At 43.9% G+C, this 17617-nt stretch overlaps 1 protein-coding gene across 4 annotated transcripts in view; it reads left to right on the top strand.

The window, feature by feature from the left end:
* The first annotated feature begins 10 nt into the window (after window positions 1-10).
* The window catches only part of RBL2 (RB transcriptional corepressor like 2), a 55953-nt gene continuing 38346 nt past the window's right edge, over window positions 11-17617 (top strand). For 3 of the 4 annotated variants that reach the window (XR_008554897.1, XM_008152336.3, XM_054710167.1), the window contains exons 1-9: window positions 11-368; window positions 3167-3297; window positions 4882-5082; window positions 8544-8608; window positions 12042-12170; window positions 15262-15422; window positions 15505-15569; window positions 16027-16213; window positions 17156-17325. Coding sequence is in view for 3 of the 4 variants with exons in the window: in XM_008152336.3 (XP_008150558.2) it covers window positions 117-368; window positions 3167-3297; window positions 4882-5082; window positions 8544-8608; window positions 12042-12170; window positions 15262-15422; window positions 15505-15569; window positions 16027-16213; window positions 17156-17325 (1361 nt within the window). In the remaining variant the exon portion in view is untranslated. The remainder of the gene's footprint in view (window positions 369-3166; window positions 3298-4881; window positions 5083-8543; window positions 8609-12041; window positions 12171-15261; window positions 15423-15504; window positions 15570-16026; window positions 16214-17155; window positions 17326-17617) is intronic. The other variant, XM_054710168.1, reaches the window with a different exon arrangement.

The raw sequence follows: 17617 nt of genomic DNA, 5'->3' as shown, positions 1-17617 counted from the left end.
CGTCAGCGGCGGCGCAGTCACCGTATAAGCGGCGGACGGGCGGGCGCTTCGCGGTTTGAATGGCTACGGGCCCGGGCCTGCAGCTCACCTGAGGACTGGCCGCCCGAGGGTGCGCCATGCCATCTGGAGGCGACCAGTCGCCGCCGCCCCCGCCACCCGCTCCGGCGGCGGCAGGCTCCGAGGAAGAGGAAGAGGAGGAAGAGGACGACGACGGGGAGGCGGAGGACTCCGCGCTGCCGACCCGGACGCCGACTCCGCAGACCCAGCAGCGGTTCGACGAGCTGTGCTGCCGCCTCAACATGGACGAGGCGGCGCGGGCGGAGGCCTGGGACAGCTACCGGAGCATGAGCGAGAGCTACACGCTGGAGGTGCGCCCCGGGGGAAGGCGCGGCGAGGTCTTTCCGGGCCTAGTGGTCACGCCCGCCGCGGGGAGGGGTCCTTTCTGCCCTCCCCACCGGGTCGGGCGCCCCGCAGGGATCCCCTGACAGGCCCCGGGGTGGGAACCCCCCTGCGCGCATTAGACCTGGAAACCTGGCTTTTGAAAAGCTCTTAGCGGCTCCGAAGGCGAACCCCGTCTCGCTGCTCTTCCCTTTGGGGTTCCGAATGGGGAACACCTGTTGCCCTAATGCAGCCCCGCGAGGCCGAGGTCGCGCTGGGGTCTTGACTACAAATGGACAACCACCTAGTCGGCAGAAGGAACAGGTGCGGTTGTGGAGACCGCACAGATAAGAGGAGGGACTTGCCCGTGTGGGCGCCGCGGTTCGCCCGGTATCAGGGACTGGAGTCAGAGGTGAGGAAGCCTGGCAGCGGAGAGGAGGGTCTGGGGAAAGATAACAGGACGCTCAGGGTTTCTGGTCCTTCAGTTCCTTTTCTGCGGAACCAGATCGCCTCTGTCCAGGCATTGCATCTGTTTGAGTCAGCGCGTTAGGTGTCGGGCTGTGTTCACGTACGTGGGAACGAGGGCAGTTCCTCCAGCGGCCGTGAAATGAAACGGGCTTCCCGCCCGCCTGGATGTGGACACTCGCCGGGCCCCCGCCCCCTTTGACACTAGGAAGGCAGGGCCGCGACGACCTTGAACCCCTTTTGGCCTCCTCCCCACCACCCCCCCGACATTGCACTGGGCTCTTACAGTCCCTGTGATTTAGGCTTGTTGTTGTGCCCCTTTCTTCGGACGGGGCCTGCGGATGAGAAAAATGCTCTTTGTAGCCAGTGAGGCTCGAGGCTTGCAAGCCCCGCCCCTTCGTGGGCCAATGGGAAGTGACGCGGAAGTGCGGGTTGTTTATCAGCTGTTTCCTCGCCCGCTAGTGCAGCCTTCAAACAGGAAGCCACGTGATTTTCACAAGTTGTTTTACAGGTTTTGGAAAGAGTAAGGCAGGTAGGCCCTGGATGGAAAAGCCTATCCAGGTATTTGAGTACACCTAGGGTATTTTTGCGTACGTGCCACTAAGGTGATTTTTGTAGTTGTTTTTGCATTAATAGGATTTTAATTCCGTTTTTTTTCTTCCCATTGTTATATGGACAGGAAGAAAGAAAAGCTAGTACTATAGTGGCTTTAGTATTTGACAGATCTAGGAGATTTTGGACAATTTACTTAACCACTCCCAAATCAATTTTGTGATATGTACAATTGAGATATTTGTATCTAAGTCACAGAGCTGTTCTGGAGGTTAAATAAGGTAGGAATATGTAGTTTCTGGCACAGCACTCGCAGGGACAGTGCTGTAGAGTTGACGAAGATACTTAGGTGATCTGACTGAACAGGCCATGTTCCTGGTTATTGCCCAGTGGTTCCTGGGGTCAGGCAAAGAGAAGGATTCTTTGTGGTGCTGAGCATAAGTGCCTCCAAATAAGCTCTTATTTTACCCTCTGAGAATCCTGCAAATTATATAGAACAAGCGTTATCACCATGCAATTGGGGTCTTTCATTTCATAGAGATGAAGTCCAGTGTTATACAAGCAAGTGATAAAAAATAGATGGTTAGTAATATTTTTTAAAATGAGTGATTACTCAATTTTTTATGACTTTAGTCTCAGAGTCTTAGCTCAGCGTAGCCAATAAATTAATATTCATGTATTAAATATTTTTTGACCAACTGTTCTTTGCCAGGCACTATTGTAGGTGCTGGGAATAGACCAGCGTATAAAACTTAAAAATCCCTGCCTTGTGGAGCTTGTAGCCAGGTACGCTACCAGATATAAGAGAATGTAATACTGAATACTGGCTACAGAGTTTTATCTTTTGATTTCTTGTCTTTTTCTGTACTTCATACTTAGAGCTCATTCCATTCTCACAGCCCTCAGATAAGAAAATTGAGCCTCTGTGATGGTTAAGTAATTTGCCCAAGGTGTTCTACTCCCATGTTGGGCCTCCCAAGGCACAGGTCCTGACAGAGCCAGGTGGAATCTGTATTGCCTTTTATGCCCTTGAAAGTTACATAGTATCACTTTGACCTGTGCTGTTGGTTGAGCCAGTTCAAAGTGAGGGAACACAGACCCCTCCTCTCAGCGGAAGAATGCCATTATAAGAAGAGCACATGGCCCTGGCCAGTTTTCCCAGTGGTTAGAGCGTTGGCCCACGCTCCAAAGGGTCATGGGTTCGATTCCCAGTCAAGGGCATGTACCTTGGTTGCAGACTCGATCTACATCCTGGTCTGGGTGGGAACCAGAGGCAACCAATTGATGTGTCTCTCTCACGTGGATGTTCCCCCCCCCCCCCTGCCCCCACTCCATTCTCTCTAAGAAAGTCAATGGAAAAAATATCCTCAGGTGAGGATAAAAACAAAGATGAGCACATAGACGAGGGCCATCACTGAAAGTACCCACAAACACATAAATATAAATATCACTTTGAGTTTAAACATAAGAATTTTTATAATGAATTATACACACACAGACACACACACACACACACACACTAGTAGCCCTGCGCATGAATCCCTGTGCCAGTAGCTCGCTGCCCCGCCCTCCTGTAGCTCCCCCTGGCCCCCCCCATAGCTTGCTGCCCTGCCCCCTCCTGTAGCTCTCCGCCACCCTACCCTCCTGCTGATCCGTGATCCCGTCATTATGTGGTCTGTCATTACGATTCACGGCATAACGACCATTTGCATATTACATCTTTATTATATAGGATAACTCATTAAGTAACAATTTTCATTTGTTTTTCTAGGGAAATGATCTTCATTGGTTAGCATGTGCCTTATATGTGGCTTGCAGAAAATCTGTGCCGACTGTAAGCAAAGGGACAGCTGAAGGAAACTATGTGTCTTTAACTAGACTCCTGCGATGTTCAGAGCAGAGGTAACTATGCTTGAACTTGAAAAATGTGTGACTAATACAGCAGGCACTTGTATGAAGAGTTTACTGTTAGGAGGTGATCTCCTCATTCTGTAATATTGAAGAATTCTAAATAAGGATATTGAGAAACCTTAGGAAGTACTCTAGATTGAAAAGTTAAATAAAATATTACATGCTATTACACTTCAAACTACATGCACAGGACTTGTATCGAATATATATGGAATGTGTAAATGTTTCTAAGTTTCCTGTTTGGTAGATAAGCAGCACTATTATAATCAGTTACAAAAAGGGTCAGGTAATGCTTTCAAGAAGAGGCAGAAATGCTTTTCTTATTGGTTGTGTAATTGAATTATTACATTTATTATTTGTGCCTTGTGGGTGAATTTTTTTCTATGGCTTATTGAAGATTGATGGAAAAAGGATGTTTGGCATTTTGGAAGGTAAATACCCCTTGTCATAATTTATGGACCTAGTGATTTAAAAAAAATCACTACTAAAATAATTATCAATAAATGTAATATTTAGCTGTAGTCTATTTATTGACTTTGAACTAACTCCATTCTGAGTAATGTTTAGGCCTAAGAACAAGAGGCAGTGCATAAAGAGCTGAAGTCAAAGTAAAAAACAAACAAAAAACCAAACCAAGCATTTCATACTCATTAGATTAGAGAAATTTGAAATCTGATAATAACAATATTGGTCATTATGTAGGGAAAGAGAAACTATATTACTGGTGTGCATTGCTGAGAGAATAAATTGACAGACCACTTCAGTGGGAAATTTGGCACATTTTTGGTAAAGTTGAAAATGCACATTTCTCTGACTCAATTCCATTTCTGGGGTAGTTGGTAAAGAAATTCTTATGTACAAGAATGTGTTCATTACAGTATTTTTGGTTATAATAAAAGTTAGGAACCTCAATTTCAATTGGTTGGGGAATGCAAAAATTCATGGTAGTTCATATGAAGGAATACGTCTAGCAATTAAAATGAATGAATTAGATCTACATGTATCAACATTAACTCGGCAACATTGTTGAATGAAAAAGCAAGTTGCAAAATGCTACTTATTATATAAAATTATAATCACTCATACAAAAGATATTGCTTACTATTTATGGATACAAGTATATCCATATAGTAACTCTAGTAAGTAGTGGATGGGAAAGATTCAGACTAACTTTAGAATGGTGTTTAGGGAGAGAAGAATGGGGAATGAGATTGAGGGAGAGTACAAATGGAAACTTTGGCTGTTTCTATAGAACAAGCAGACATGACAGAATTTATTTACTATGTTAGTATTTGTGAAATCTGGCGGTCGGATACATGAATGTTGGTTGCGTTACTCTGGTTAATTATTTGTTTTTTTAATCAATTTTGTAAATAAAACCTAGGGTACTGTGATAATAAAAGTTGACTCGGAAGATAGGGAAATCATTCTGTAGGAGATTAAGCTAGTCAGAGGCAGGAGTTTTGATTTTACTGTCTAAAAGTAATATAATTCAATGAGTTAATTTTGATTTACTTTTAATTGCATTTGTATACTTGGGTTAATTTAGAAAATATCTTTTATTTTTAATATTAGCTTAATTGAATTTTTTAACAAGATGAAGAAATGGGAAGAGATGGCAAATCTACCCCAAGATTTCAGAGAACGGACTGAGAGACTAGAAAGAAACTTCACCGTTTCTGCTGTAATTTTTAAGAAATATGAGCCCATTTTTCAGGACATTTTTAAATATCCTCAGGAGGAGCAGCCTCGTCAACAAAGAGGAAGGAAGCAGCGGTACGCTTTCTCTCTGCTGGCTGGGGGTGTACGTGTGTCTGTCTGCCACCGTTTTGAGCCCTTGAATTTTGTCCTGCAGTTGATTTTGCTTAGTCTTCAAAAACAAATGTGATTTCATAAAGAATATTTTTCTCCTATACCTTTCTTTTAATAATTTCTTGCTTTTCATTGCATGTTAACCATGAACAGTTTGGCTTCTTTCATATTGCAAAATGTATGAAACCCCTTTTCATACATTTTCATAAACTTTCACTTTTCATTTAAGCAACCAAAAATGCAAAAGTCAGAACACAGATATTTTCACCAAAATATTTAACTTGGGTATAGAATTTGACCACTTGATTTTCTATTACTGACAATATTTACTATGTCATTTTCTCTATTATATACCAACAATTCCTGTTATTTTACTTTTATGTCAAATGGAGTACTAAATAATCCCCATGAAGTAGCTTCTCTTGTGTATTTTGATATTTACAACCAATCAAGAGTCCAGAAGTTGGATTGGGGGCATCAGTGGGGAGCAGAAACTTATGAACTTGTGCTTTCTGATCATGTCTGAAATCCTACAAACTTAACTTTGACCCAATATTTTTCACATTTCCGGATAGATAAGCACACTTATGGGATGCAAATCCTCTACCTTTACCACAAAAGTTTTTTTTATAAAGTAGAAATGGAAATTTGTTCCTAAAATGGAACTAGAGAAATGCTGCCAAGAAATGTAGGGGAAAGGAGTTAATGTAAGTGAATGAATAGTGTTTGCTTCTCTTTTGACATAAAAATTTTCCTGAATTGTGAAGGATGTTTGCAATAGTAAGTAGCTTTTAAAAATAGAACAAGCTGTACATTTTTATAGTTGACCCCACTGATATGGAAGCAGCTCACCTGGTTTCCTTGTAGTTTTTTTTAGGGAATTGACTATTCACAATTAAGTATTCTGAAGTTTGGATAGAGATCTGTCCTGATTCTGAGCAACGCTGATGTGATCATTTACAGAAAGATGCATATTATTTCCTTTCTTTGCAATGTTGTAGAAAATGATTTCAGATTGTACTTTCTTTGATGTTTATTAGGGTATATATAGCAACTAATCCTAAGAAAATTGTAAGACACTTTATTTAAAAACTAGTAGCCCATTTGCAGGAAGAATCCTGCAAGTGGCCACTGCAGCCGCTGCTGCCACCATTGCGGCCGCAGCGCCTGCATGCACGCGAGCCGCTGCTGCTGTCCGCTGTGCTCCGCCCCATCCCACCCTGCCCCACTCCGCCCCGCCCCGCCCCGCCCCGCCTGGACTTTCCCTCTGGCAGCCACCTTGCTTTCTGCTTTTCCTCCCTCTTCCTTCTAAGTTGTCTTCAGTCTTCACTCCTCCCTCCCTCAGCATACGCAAATTAACCGCCATCTTGGTAGGGTAATTTGCATACTCGCCCTGATTGACTGGTGGGCGTGGCTTGGCGTAGTGAAGGTGCGGTCAATTTGCATATTTGTCTATCATTAGGTAGGACTTTACATATATATTTACCCTGCATACTTTTTATTAGTACTTTTGACTAATAGTAATAAGTAATGTATACCATTTAGTGAGTATTATGGGATAGGGACGCTTCTAAGCCTTAAACGTATATTATTTTAATCCCTATGACACGTTTATGAGGTTGATACTATTGGTATATAGGTGGGGAAATAAGCCCTTGAGGGGTTAAGTAATTTGGCCAAGGTCACACAGTGAGGAAGTGTGGGGCTGTTACTGCAACTCACATAGTCTGCCTGTAGAGCCCGTGTTGTAACTGACTCTACAATGTGTATCACACACACCAGCCTTTGGAAGTTTGCCATTGAGAATTTACTGTGTAAAGTGCTTTGTGAGGTGTATCGTAGGACACAAGTATTTGAAAACAAACCCAGTCACTGTCTTTGGAGAGTTTACTGGATAGTGGGGAGAGGAGGTGTACAGAAGTGCACAAGGCAGTAGACCGGTAGGACTTGAGGCACAGATAAACCACCGGTGTGGCCGGTTAGGTCAGGTTCCGTGGACTAAGTAGAAATAGGTCTTCAGTAGTGGGTAGGATTTCGGTAGGTGAATTCGGAGATAAAATAGTCCCCTCTTTATCCGAAGTTTCCCTTTCCTTGGTTTCAGTTACCTACGGTCAACTGTGGTCTGAAAATATTAAAATTTCTAGGAAATTCCAGAAATAAATAATTCCTTAGTTGTAAACTGTGCCATTTTGAGTAGCATGATGAAATCACCTCTGTCCCAAGGGATGTGAGTCATCCCTGTGGCCAGCTTACCCATGCTGTTGACGCTCCCCACCCTGCCTAGTTGCAGTCTCTGGTTATCAGATGACTGACTTGGTATCACCTTAACCCTGTTTTACATAATGGCCCCAAAGGACTAGGTTAGTGATGCAGGCAATTCAGATATGACAAAGAGAAGCCATAAAAAATGCTTCCATTAAGTGAGAAGGTATGTATGTATATGTAGGAAAAAAGCATAGTATGTGTAGGATTCTGTACTGTGACAGTTTCAAGACTCCCCCGGAGGTCTTGGAGGACTCTTGTGCGGATAAGGGGACCACTACAGTGAGGATCAAGCCTTCTAAGCAGTTTGCTCTCGGGTCCTCACCTTATAGAGCCAGTTTTTAGAGTGCCTTGCGTGTTATGCTAAAAAGTTTGGCTTTTCTCTTGGCAGCTATCAAAACTAGATAGTTTATCACCTGCCTGTGGTCAGGAAGCTGCTTTTTAAGGCCGAGCACTGGCATTTAGTCCTTGCTGGGGCTGGTGAATCAAGTCCGGAGTGACAGTGCGGGAGCTAAGCCTCAGACTCCCGGTTCTTCTCATCAGAGCACTTTGTTAGAATGCATTTATTGGAATGTGGAGGCAACAGATGTCTTATCTACACCTTAGCAGGGTTTTAGCAGGAAAGCTAAGCTCAGAACAGGTCTGAACCTCCCAGCAGACAGCTTGGCAAAATACAACAAATAACTCTTAATAATAGAAGTACAAGGAATGATAGGAAGCCCAGAATTCACATTAAGAAGTCCCGTTGTGACTTGATATAATCAGGAATGTTTTTAGCGACAGAGGGTTTACATTTCATTAGCAATGGTAGAGGGAAACCATTGGGGAAATATCTGACTGCATACGTGGGTCTTAAAGCAGCGTTAGCCCTGCTGGTGTCACTGAGAGAACTGTTCCTCATTGGTTTTCTGCCCTACCTTCTTGACCTCCGGAAGCTTTTGTGGTTGTGTAGAACCTTCTTCTTTCTGAGCTGAGCTCTTCCCTGGCTCCCAGCTCATCCTTACCAGTATGGGTTGGAGTAGAACTTCTTACATATTTTCCCTGTGAAGCGAGTCTGCTCTCATATCGTCTAATGGGGGGTTTTGTTTCTCACCTAAGTTACAGTCATTTGTGGTGTCTCTCATGAATTCTTCTGTTATCTTCTGATTTCTTTCTCCCCACAGGCGTCAGCCCTGTACCGTGTCTGAAATTTTCCATTTTTGTTGGGTGCTTTTTATATATGCAAAAGGTAAGAAAAGTAATATTTATTTATTTATTTATTTATTTATTTGTTATACTTTATTGATTTTTTACAGAGAGGAAGGGAGTGGGACAGAGAGCTAGAAACATCTATGAGAGAGAAACATCGACCAGCTGCCTCCTGCACACCCCCTACCGGGGATGTGCCCGCAACCAAGGTACATGCCCTTGACCGGAATCGAACCCGGGACCCCTCAGTCCGCAGACCGACGCTCTATCCACTGAGCCAAACCGGTTTTGGCAGTAATATTTATTTAGATACTAGTTTATTTAAATGTTTGGATACTATTTTTGTCAACCTATAATGTGTATCAGGAAAAGATTCTCGCTGAAAAATTTCTCAATGGTTTTATTCACAGGTTCTTTTTTTAAGTATTGCCTTTTCATAAAAGTCTCCGATTTCTTTATAAGATCCAAGACTTCTCTTATTAAATGGAAGAGTTTAAAGTTTTAAGAACAGTGTCTTTTCTATCCAAACCTATTCTTCTGAATTATGGACTGAAAACACATTAGTGTGTCTCTGCTTTTTTCATGAGACAAGTCTTACTTAGTTGAGTGGGACTGAGTATCCTCAGTAGTTCAGATTGCTTTCTGCATCTTGTTCAGATAAATATGTCTGACCAGTACCTTTAGATACAATTTATTTCCTCTCCCTTTTTTCTCATCTTACTTAACCTACCCAAGGTCTGCATTCAGTAAAAAAAGGTTTGTTTTGTTTTGTCCTGTGTTTCTCTGTAGAAATGATTCTTATTAATCTAAAGAAGAAAAGGAAGTACAGTTACATAAGTCACATACTTTTTTTTCTGGACTCTGTAGAATGCCTTTGCCATGAAGATAGCCCAATAAAATGCAGAGTTAAAATAAAAATCAGAGCTGCAAGGAGTTTCATAAATAAAAGAGATTCTCATTATTAGATCAACTAGCCCAACTTACTTACTTTCAAGATTAGGTAAGTGAGCCCCAGAAACAAAGCTGGGATTTGAGCCCACATCTCCCAGCTCTTGGTTTCACGCTGGAAGTGAAGGCCCTCCAGCAAGGACCGGGCACCCCCTTGGTCTTGCTGTTTGACCTGTCAGATTATACCGATCCTTCCTGGCTAGCTAGTTGAAAGCTCTCCCTTCCCTGGGCTGCATGCTTCATCGAAAAGAAGAATCTTCTGTCAAAAATAAGCTCTTAGACCTTTTGCTTTCCATCACACCGAATATTTCTTTAGAGGAGACAAAAGTGATACGATCACAGCAGGAAGTAAAAGGCTTGGAGCCTGCAAACTGCTGTCATGCTGGCTGCGGCCCTGGCTGCCACTGTTCGCTTGCCGTGGCGTATCGTACGTGTGATGCTTATTTTGTCACTTGCTCGTGGGCAGGTATGTCTGACTTCCAGGATTTTTGTTTTGCTTATGTCTTTTATGGCAGATGCGTAATTGACCATCACTGTACTATCTAAATCATTTATAAAGCATTGTATTGCCCTTGTGTGGATTTTGGTCTCACCTGATCAACTAGGGTGGCATATTTTTTGTCTCTGTAGCTGAGTTTTATCTTATTCATTCAGTCTGTAAGTGCTGGATCTGAACAGCCTTTGCTCCCTCACAACCCAGGACTGTGGTCTTTTAGGTTCTCTAGGATCTGTCCTCTGAGAGCAGTTCATACCAGTCCTTGATGTCCGTGCTTGCGGGGAGATGTACTCTCCTCCAGCCACCTTTCTCATGGCTTTCTCTGCACCGGGTGGCACCCCAGATGGTCTCCCTCTTGCTGAATAAGCCCACTTTGTGCCTGTGTCGACTTCCTGTGGCGAGCACACGCCAGGGACACGCCTGGGCTCGTCCTCCCGAGGGGCTGCGTGGTGAGCCCACACCTTCTCTTTCCTGTGAATAAGCCAGCGCTGGAGGCTAAGCAGGTTATTTTGTTGGTTGAAAGGTGAGCTATCTCACAGGGAGGTTTGCCTCTGCAGTTGGGATTTGAAATGTGAAGTATGTCACGTTGGGACAGTCCTGGAGTTTAACTTAGATTCTAATCTTCAAGGGCATGTCACGCTTCGTTAGAGGTCGCAGTGCTAGAGGTCGCCGTGTGGGGGTTTTCCTCCCGCGGCAAGTGCACACCAGCGACAAGTCCAGGCTCGCAGGGTGACTGCTCTGTAGCTTGAAACCATAGACGCGACCACTTCCTGTTTCACATCTGAGGAGCTGAGTACATTTAGTGTTAAATGTATCTAGAGCAGAACCAAACCAGTTACTGTGGTTATAGCAATGTAATTTTTAACCTATTAATCATCATTTGCCTTTCTCGCAACAGAAAAATATTTTTTTCTCATTAATTTATTTAAGTTGATTTGTTGAATGTTTCCATCTGTACAAAATAGAATTCCTCATCGTCATATGGGGCGGTAAGTGGTAAGTTTACTTGGTGGGGAGGAGAGAAAAGGCCTGAAACAAAGCAGAGTGAGTGTGTGTGTGTGTGTGTGTGTGTGTGTGTGCGTGTGTGTGCGCGCGCGCGCGCGTGTGCATGCACACGTGCACGTGCGTGCATTGGGTAGGCATGAAGTGGGAAACTGTTGAGGTTTAGAAATATTTCAGATATCTGCCAGGTATTTAAATTGAATTCATGTGATGTTATAAGAATGTAAAATCAACATGAAGCATATACCGTATATGCAGTGTTTAATGAAAAAAAAGATATGCTCAAAGTTACAAAACTACAACTACTCCTTAATTTCTAAGAATAACAAAGCTGGTTACTCCCTGTAAAAATTGTTTTTGATGTCAGACTTAAACCAGCACTGCAGAAATGACATGGTTTTAGTTTTTTCCCTTCATTATCAAGCATCAGCAATTTGTGGGATATCAGCTCTAGATCTTAAATATCTTTCATTGTGATCCTGTTGCATTCATTTGTATGAGTTTGTGTTCATATGTAGAAAAGTATTTTAAATGTTACTGTTAGGAGTCTGATTATAGGTTATAGTCTTTTTAAAGTACATACATGAAAACAAAATTACATGAATAATTTTTTAGCTGTTCACATGTGAGTGATTCTATTGATTTTCTTGACAGAAAAATATTTTCATATAAAACAATTTCTTACAGTTTGAGATAATTTATAAAGTTGTTGGTGTTCTGAATTTTCAAAAGACAGACCAATGATTATAAAATGTTGGTTAGCTAATAGGCATTAAATAAATGCTTGTTTAATGAATACTAAGTGAACAAATGGCATTTTTAGTAAAGTTTTAATTTTCATTAAACTCTAAGAAACTTATTAAACTGTAAGTAATATTTCAGGATGTACATTTGCCAAAACACTTTGTGTACCTCTTGATTCTGTTTTGTACAGTGTTGTGTGACGTCATTTTAACTAAAGGAAGGAATTATTTTTAGCATATTGTAAAGTTGATGCATTTTTAACTCTCTCTTTATAATTGTATAGGCAATTTCCCCATGATTAGTGATGACTTGGTCAACTCTTATCATCTGCTGCTGTGTGCTTTGGACTTAGTTTATGGAAATGCCCTTCAATGTTCCAATCGTAAAGAACTTGTGAACCCTAATTTTAAAGGTAAGATTGTCCATCAAAGACTTGGACAGCCCACATGTCTCCATCATGTGCACTCTGGGGAGTTTATACACAGCGTAGCTTCCTAGCAGGGGCTCCCACGGCGCTCTGAAAGCTCCGCCATCCTGCTCTCCGGAGGGCTGGTAACTAGGGCCACGTCTCTGCAGCAGCATTTATTTGCATTTATTAATTGCAAATGGGTGACACTAGAACGCTCTGAAATCCATACTCAGCAAGAAGAAGGAATAGAAATCTGGAGTAGCGAAGATGACTTGAAAGCTGGTATTTTTTCTCTGTTGGCAAGCTTGGAGCTGGGACACTGTAGAAGGTCAGAACGGACTTACTGAAAGAATCTTCATTTTAGATATTTTTTATTTATTTATTTATTTTTTTAAATATATTTTATTGATTTTTTACAGAGAGAAAGGGAGAGGGATAGAGAGTTAGAAACATCGATGAGAGAGATACATCGACCAGCTGCCTCCTGCACACCCCCCACCGGGGATGTGCCCGCAACCAATGTACATGCCCCCGACCGGAATCGAACCTGGGACCCTTCAGTCCGCAGACCGACGCTCTATCCACTGAGCCAAACCGGTTTCGGCTAGATATTTTTTAAAGAGGAGTGGTTGTAGTTCTAAAACAAGGAAAAATAATTTTTAGTTCTTAAAGTAAAAGCTGTATGGAAATGGCCAGGTCTGGGCAGCCCACCGCCAGGCAGCCAAAGCAGTGGCTGGCGCTCGGATCCCGCCTGCCTGGCTCGTTCGCTCGCCTGCTGGGGATGGCTGGCTACCTGCAGGTCGCACTCTGATTCGGCAGAGACTTGGGCTCTGGGCCAGCCTGGGCGACAGGCCCCAACTTGCAGGACCAACCGTGGCGCCACTATGCCGACGACAAGGTCAAGGAGGCTAAGCTGGTGCTGGAGATGAACAGCAATGAGATGACCCATTGTATCTGGCAGTTCATCAAAGAGAAGCTCGTCCTGCCCCACGTGGATGTCCAGCTCAAGTACGTATTTCAGTCTGGGCCCAAACCTTGACCAGACTGATGACCAGGACCCAGTGGGTCTGCCTTGGCCACCCAGAAGTTACAGTGGCTATCAGTGTGCCACTGTCGCCCCTGACAAGGCCCCTGTAGAAGAGTTCCAGTGGGACCATCTGGAGCATCCTCCGTGGGCATGTCTCCCATCCTCTGCAGAAACATCCCTGCCTTGTCCTTGGCTGGACCAAGCCCATCACCATTGGAAAGCACGCCCATGCAACCGATAGAAGGCCACAGACTTCGTGGCCGAACGGGCTGACACTTCAAGATGGTCCTCACCCCAAAGGAGGCAGCTGGGCCCAGGAGTGGGAGCTGTGTAGCTTCTCCCGTCGGCGTGGGCGCGGGCATGTACAGCACCCACACGTCCACCTTGGGCTCTGCACACTGCGACTTCCAGTATGCCATCCAGAAGAAGTGGCCGCTGTACATGGGCGCCAGAGCACCGCTCTGAAAGCCGAGGACGGGCGCTCTAAGGACGCCTCCGGAGGTCTCTGAGAAGCACAAAGACCAGGTTAGGCGAGAACATGAGCACCAGCTCTGATGACAGGTGGCTCAGGTTCCCAGGTCTTCAGGTGGCTTTGTGTGGGCTGTGAACTAGGATGGAGACGAGCGGGCGGTCATCTGCTCAGGGCTCCCTTTGCCCAGTGACATCTGTGCTGGGAAGACGATCGAGGCCGAGGCTGCTCTTGGGACGGTCCCCTACCCCTCTCAGCAGCACCAGAAGGGCCACCCTACCAGCACTAACCCCATCGCCAACGTCTTTGCCCGACGTATAGCCTGGAGCACCAGGGGAAGCTGGACAGGAACAGAGTTCATCAGGTTTTCCCAGACCCTGGAGAGGGCGGGTGGAGACAGTGGAGAGCAGAGCCCTGCCCAGGGGCCTGGCGGCTACATCCCTGGTCTCGGCAGCCTGAAGCTGAACGAGCACTTCCTGAACACCTCCGACTTCCTGGGCGCCATCAGAGCCACCTGGACAAAGCCTGGGCACAGTAGTAGGGCGGGGCACACCACATGGCAGCCCTCTCCGGCTCTTCTAGGGGACAGTTTTTTAGCAGCAAGATGTTTTTAAAAGTACCTGTGCGTTTCACCTCATGGTGACATGAGCAGGAGCAGTGTTTTCCCTCAGCCAGGCAGGATGTTTGCATCTGTCATTTATATCCCCTTGGAGCTCATGGTGCCGTATTTAGCTACTAAAATCTCTACACACACACACACACACACACACACACAACACACACACACACAGCTGTGTAGAAATGCTAATTATTTTGGCTCTGCATTTAGTAGGCTTTAAGGTATGTAATTTCTATGAATGATAGACAGTAACAGACCAAATCATGATATACAAAGCAAATACTAGAAAGTATTTGTTGAGCTGGTAGTATATATGATGCTATTTGAAGAATACCATGGTAGGATTGAGTGACTGTCCGTTTGGGGGTGGTTACAATAAAAATTTCAGCTTGTCTGACTCACTTCCGTAGCTTCTGGTTTGGTAAATTTCATGTTCTTTGTATTCTGTCTTTTCTCCCTTTTCCTTCCTAACTTCATTTTACTAGTACATATCTATAGAGCTGCTTCCCTTCATTTTTTCCCTTTTATTTTTTTCCCCATTAAGACTAGGCCAAGATGAGCTATAAATTAGTTATGATAAACACATATAATTCAGTTAAAGTACATAAACGGTACATACTTTGGACAGTAATTTTTTAAAGTGGTATTTTTATTTGAATATGAAGCTTATTTGCAAAGTTATGTGTTTGTGTTTTTTAGTTACAGCATAATACTAAAATTATTTTTTTAGTTTTTTTTTTAACAATCTCTACATACATGATTGAATAACTACATCTTTTGAGAATTGGTACACTTTACTTCTACTTACTATTCTTGAGGTATATTTAGAGTTAAATTAGACCCTTATACAGTATTTCCTATGTCTGCATATGGTAACTCACATGCTGATTAGACTCTGCATCTGTATATTTCGGTTTACTGCAGTTTGCTTTATTGCATGCCAACTGGTATCTCCGTTGTGTGATTCTGTTCGTCACAGGCCTGTCGGAAGATTTCCATGCTAAGGACTTTAAGCCTTCCTCCGACCCGCCCTGTGTCATTGAGAAACTCTGCTCTTTACACGACGGCCTAGTTTTGGAAGCAAAGGGAATAAAGGAACACTTCTGGAAGCCCTACATAAGGAAGCTCTATGAAAAGAAGGTTGGTAGCAGCAGTGTGGCAGTATGTTCTGGGGAAGAGTTGGCTTAATAGGATGACTTAAGGATCTTTTCTTTCTTCATAGCTCCTTAAGGGAAAAGAAGAAAACCTTACAGGGTTTCTAGAGCCTGGGAACTTTGGAGAGAATTTGTGAGTACTTCTGTTAGAAAACTGTCTTAATATTTAAAGTTGTGTGCTTAGAAAACCTCAGCGTTTACTGTAGTGATCAACTGTTACTCCAAGAACGTTCTTGAATTTATTAAAAATTGTATTGCTGTTCTTGAGAGCTTTCATAGTTAAGCTTTTGGATCATAATTTTCGAAATACATTCTTTTGGAATGTACAGGTGGCACACGGGAGTGCTGAGGTCTAGAAAGGTGCTGGAGCAGCGAGGAGAGGTAGTTAAGCTTCTCGCCGGAAGCTGCACGGACCAGGCAGAGGCGGGTGGTGCGCCCGCCCTGGAACTCGCAGCAGAAGGTGCTGTGTGCGAGTGCTGAGCACAGCGTAGAGGCCCCTCCGCTCTTCAGTGAGAGCTTGTAGGAAATAAAAATGGGAATCGTTAAGTGGACTAAAGCAGGAGCTGAAGTGGCCTTTCCCCTTCCTGTAGGAAAGCCATCAGTAAGGCCTACGAGGAGTACGTTCTGACTGTTGGGAATTTAGACGAGCGGGTATTTCTTGGCGAGGACGCTGAAGAGGAAATCGGGACGCTCTCCAGGGCTCTGAGTGCCTGGGCGGGAGCGGAGCCCGCCGAGAGAGTGCAGGCGAAGAACATCTTGCAGCAGCACTTGGACAAGGTGAGCTGAGCTGAGCAGAGGAGGTGCGGCACACGCTCAGGGTCCCGGTCTGTTTTGGTAATCGTGTGTGCGTGCTACTTCCATTGTGAAAAAGAAAACTTCCATCATGTTTACCTTAACTAAGAGTTATCTCCATTTTTTAAAAGGTTTTTTATTGATTTTTAGAAAGAGAGGAAGCGAGAGGGACAGAGAGATAGAAGCATGGATGAGAGGGGGAAATATACTTTATCTTGAATATTAAAAAACACTCCTAAGCTATTTAAACCTTTAAGAGTTCGTTGGAAAAATTAGAAGAGGTGCTTTATTAGCATATGTATTCATGCTTAAATTCTGTGACATTAGGTCATGTCTTTTTCGTGTGTGTGTTCAAGAACGTTGACTCGCTCTGTGTGAAGCTGGGGCAGCTGTGCTGGAGCAGGGACCCGGGTGAAGGCGGGCAGGAGGGCTCTCCGCGCCAGGTGCCCCCCGCACCTCGCCGTGGTGGTTAGCCTCTCTCAGAAGCAGATGTGGTCGGTAGGCGGACTTTTGTGAAATCCTGGATTTCACTTGGGCCCGATTGATTTCCCAGTTTCCTTTGTCAATCTTGAAGTATTTACAAAAATAGCAGGAGGTGCTAGCTATTTCTCAAAGATATTCTAAATTGTCTAATGCTTGTTTTTGCCTTCAAGCTTAAGTTTTGAAGGAGGGGTCATAGGAAAATAGGCGTTATCTTAAAGATTTCACTTCCAAGAGGCGAAATTTCAGTTAGCTGAAATGCAGACTGCTCTTTGACACGTCTTCACAGGATCACGGTGGCTGTAGGGGGCCATGTTTCAATTCCCAGAATGGGGATATGTGAATCACCAGAATCTATTAATAATACAAAGTCTGACTGCCTTCAGTTCCCGTTTGTGAAGTGATTGAGTCTTTCTGAGCTAAAATAGTGTTCTTTCTTCCCGTTAGTCTAAAGCACTTAGAATCTCCACGCCGCTCACTGGGGTGAGGTACATTAAGGATAATAGCAGCCCTTGCGTGACTCCGGTCTCTGCAGCCACACACAGCCTGAGCCGTCTCCACACCATGCTGGCGGGCCTCCGAAACGTACCCAGTGAGAGACTGGGACAGATCCTGAGGTCAGTGTGAGCCCTTCCTGCCTTCCAAATTTGGCTGTTGACTATTTTCCTAATTTTTTATTTTAATTTTTCACTACTTGTGCCTTAATTTACTCATTACTAATTTTGTATTAGTTGTTTGCAGAAGACATAGCAATGCATGTCTGGTTAGAAGATGTATGGTTAGAAGATGATTCTTCCTCAGTGTCTTAGTCTGTTCATGCTGCTCTCACAGAGCACATAGACTGGGTGGCTTATAAACAACAGAGAGACCAGCACTAGACCCTATAGAATAAAGCACCAAACTATGTTA

Source organism: Eptesicus fuscus, chromosome 21 (genome assembly GCF_027574615.1).
Source record: "Eptesicus fuscus isolate TK198812 chromosome 21, DD_ASM_mEF_20220401, whole genome shotgun sequence".
NCBI lineage: Eukaryota > Metazoa > Chordata > Mammalia > Chiroptera > Vespertilionidae > Eptesicus > Eptesicus fuscus.
This window is presented reverse-complemented; position numbering and strand designations above follow the sequence as displayed.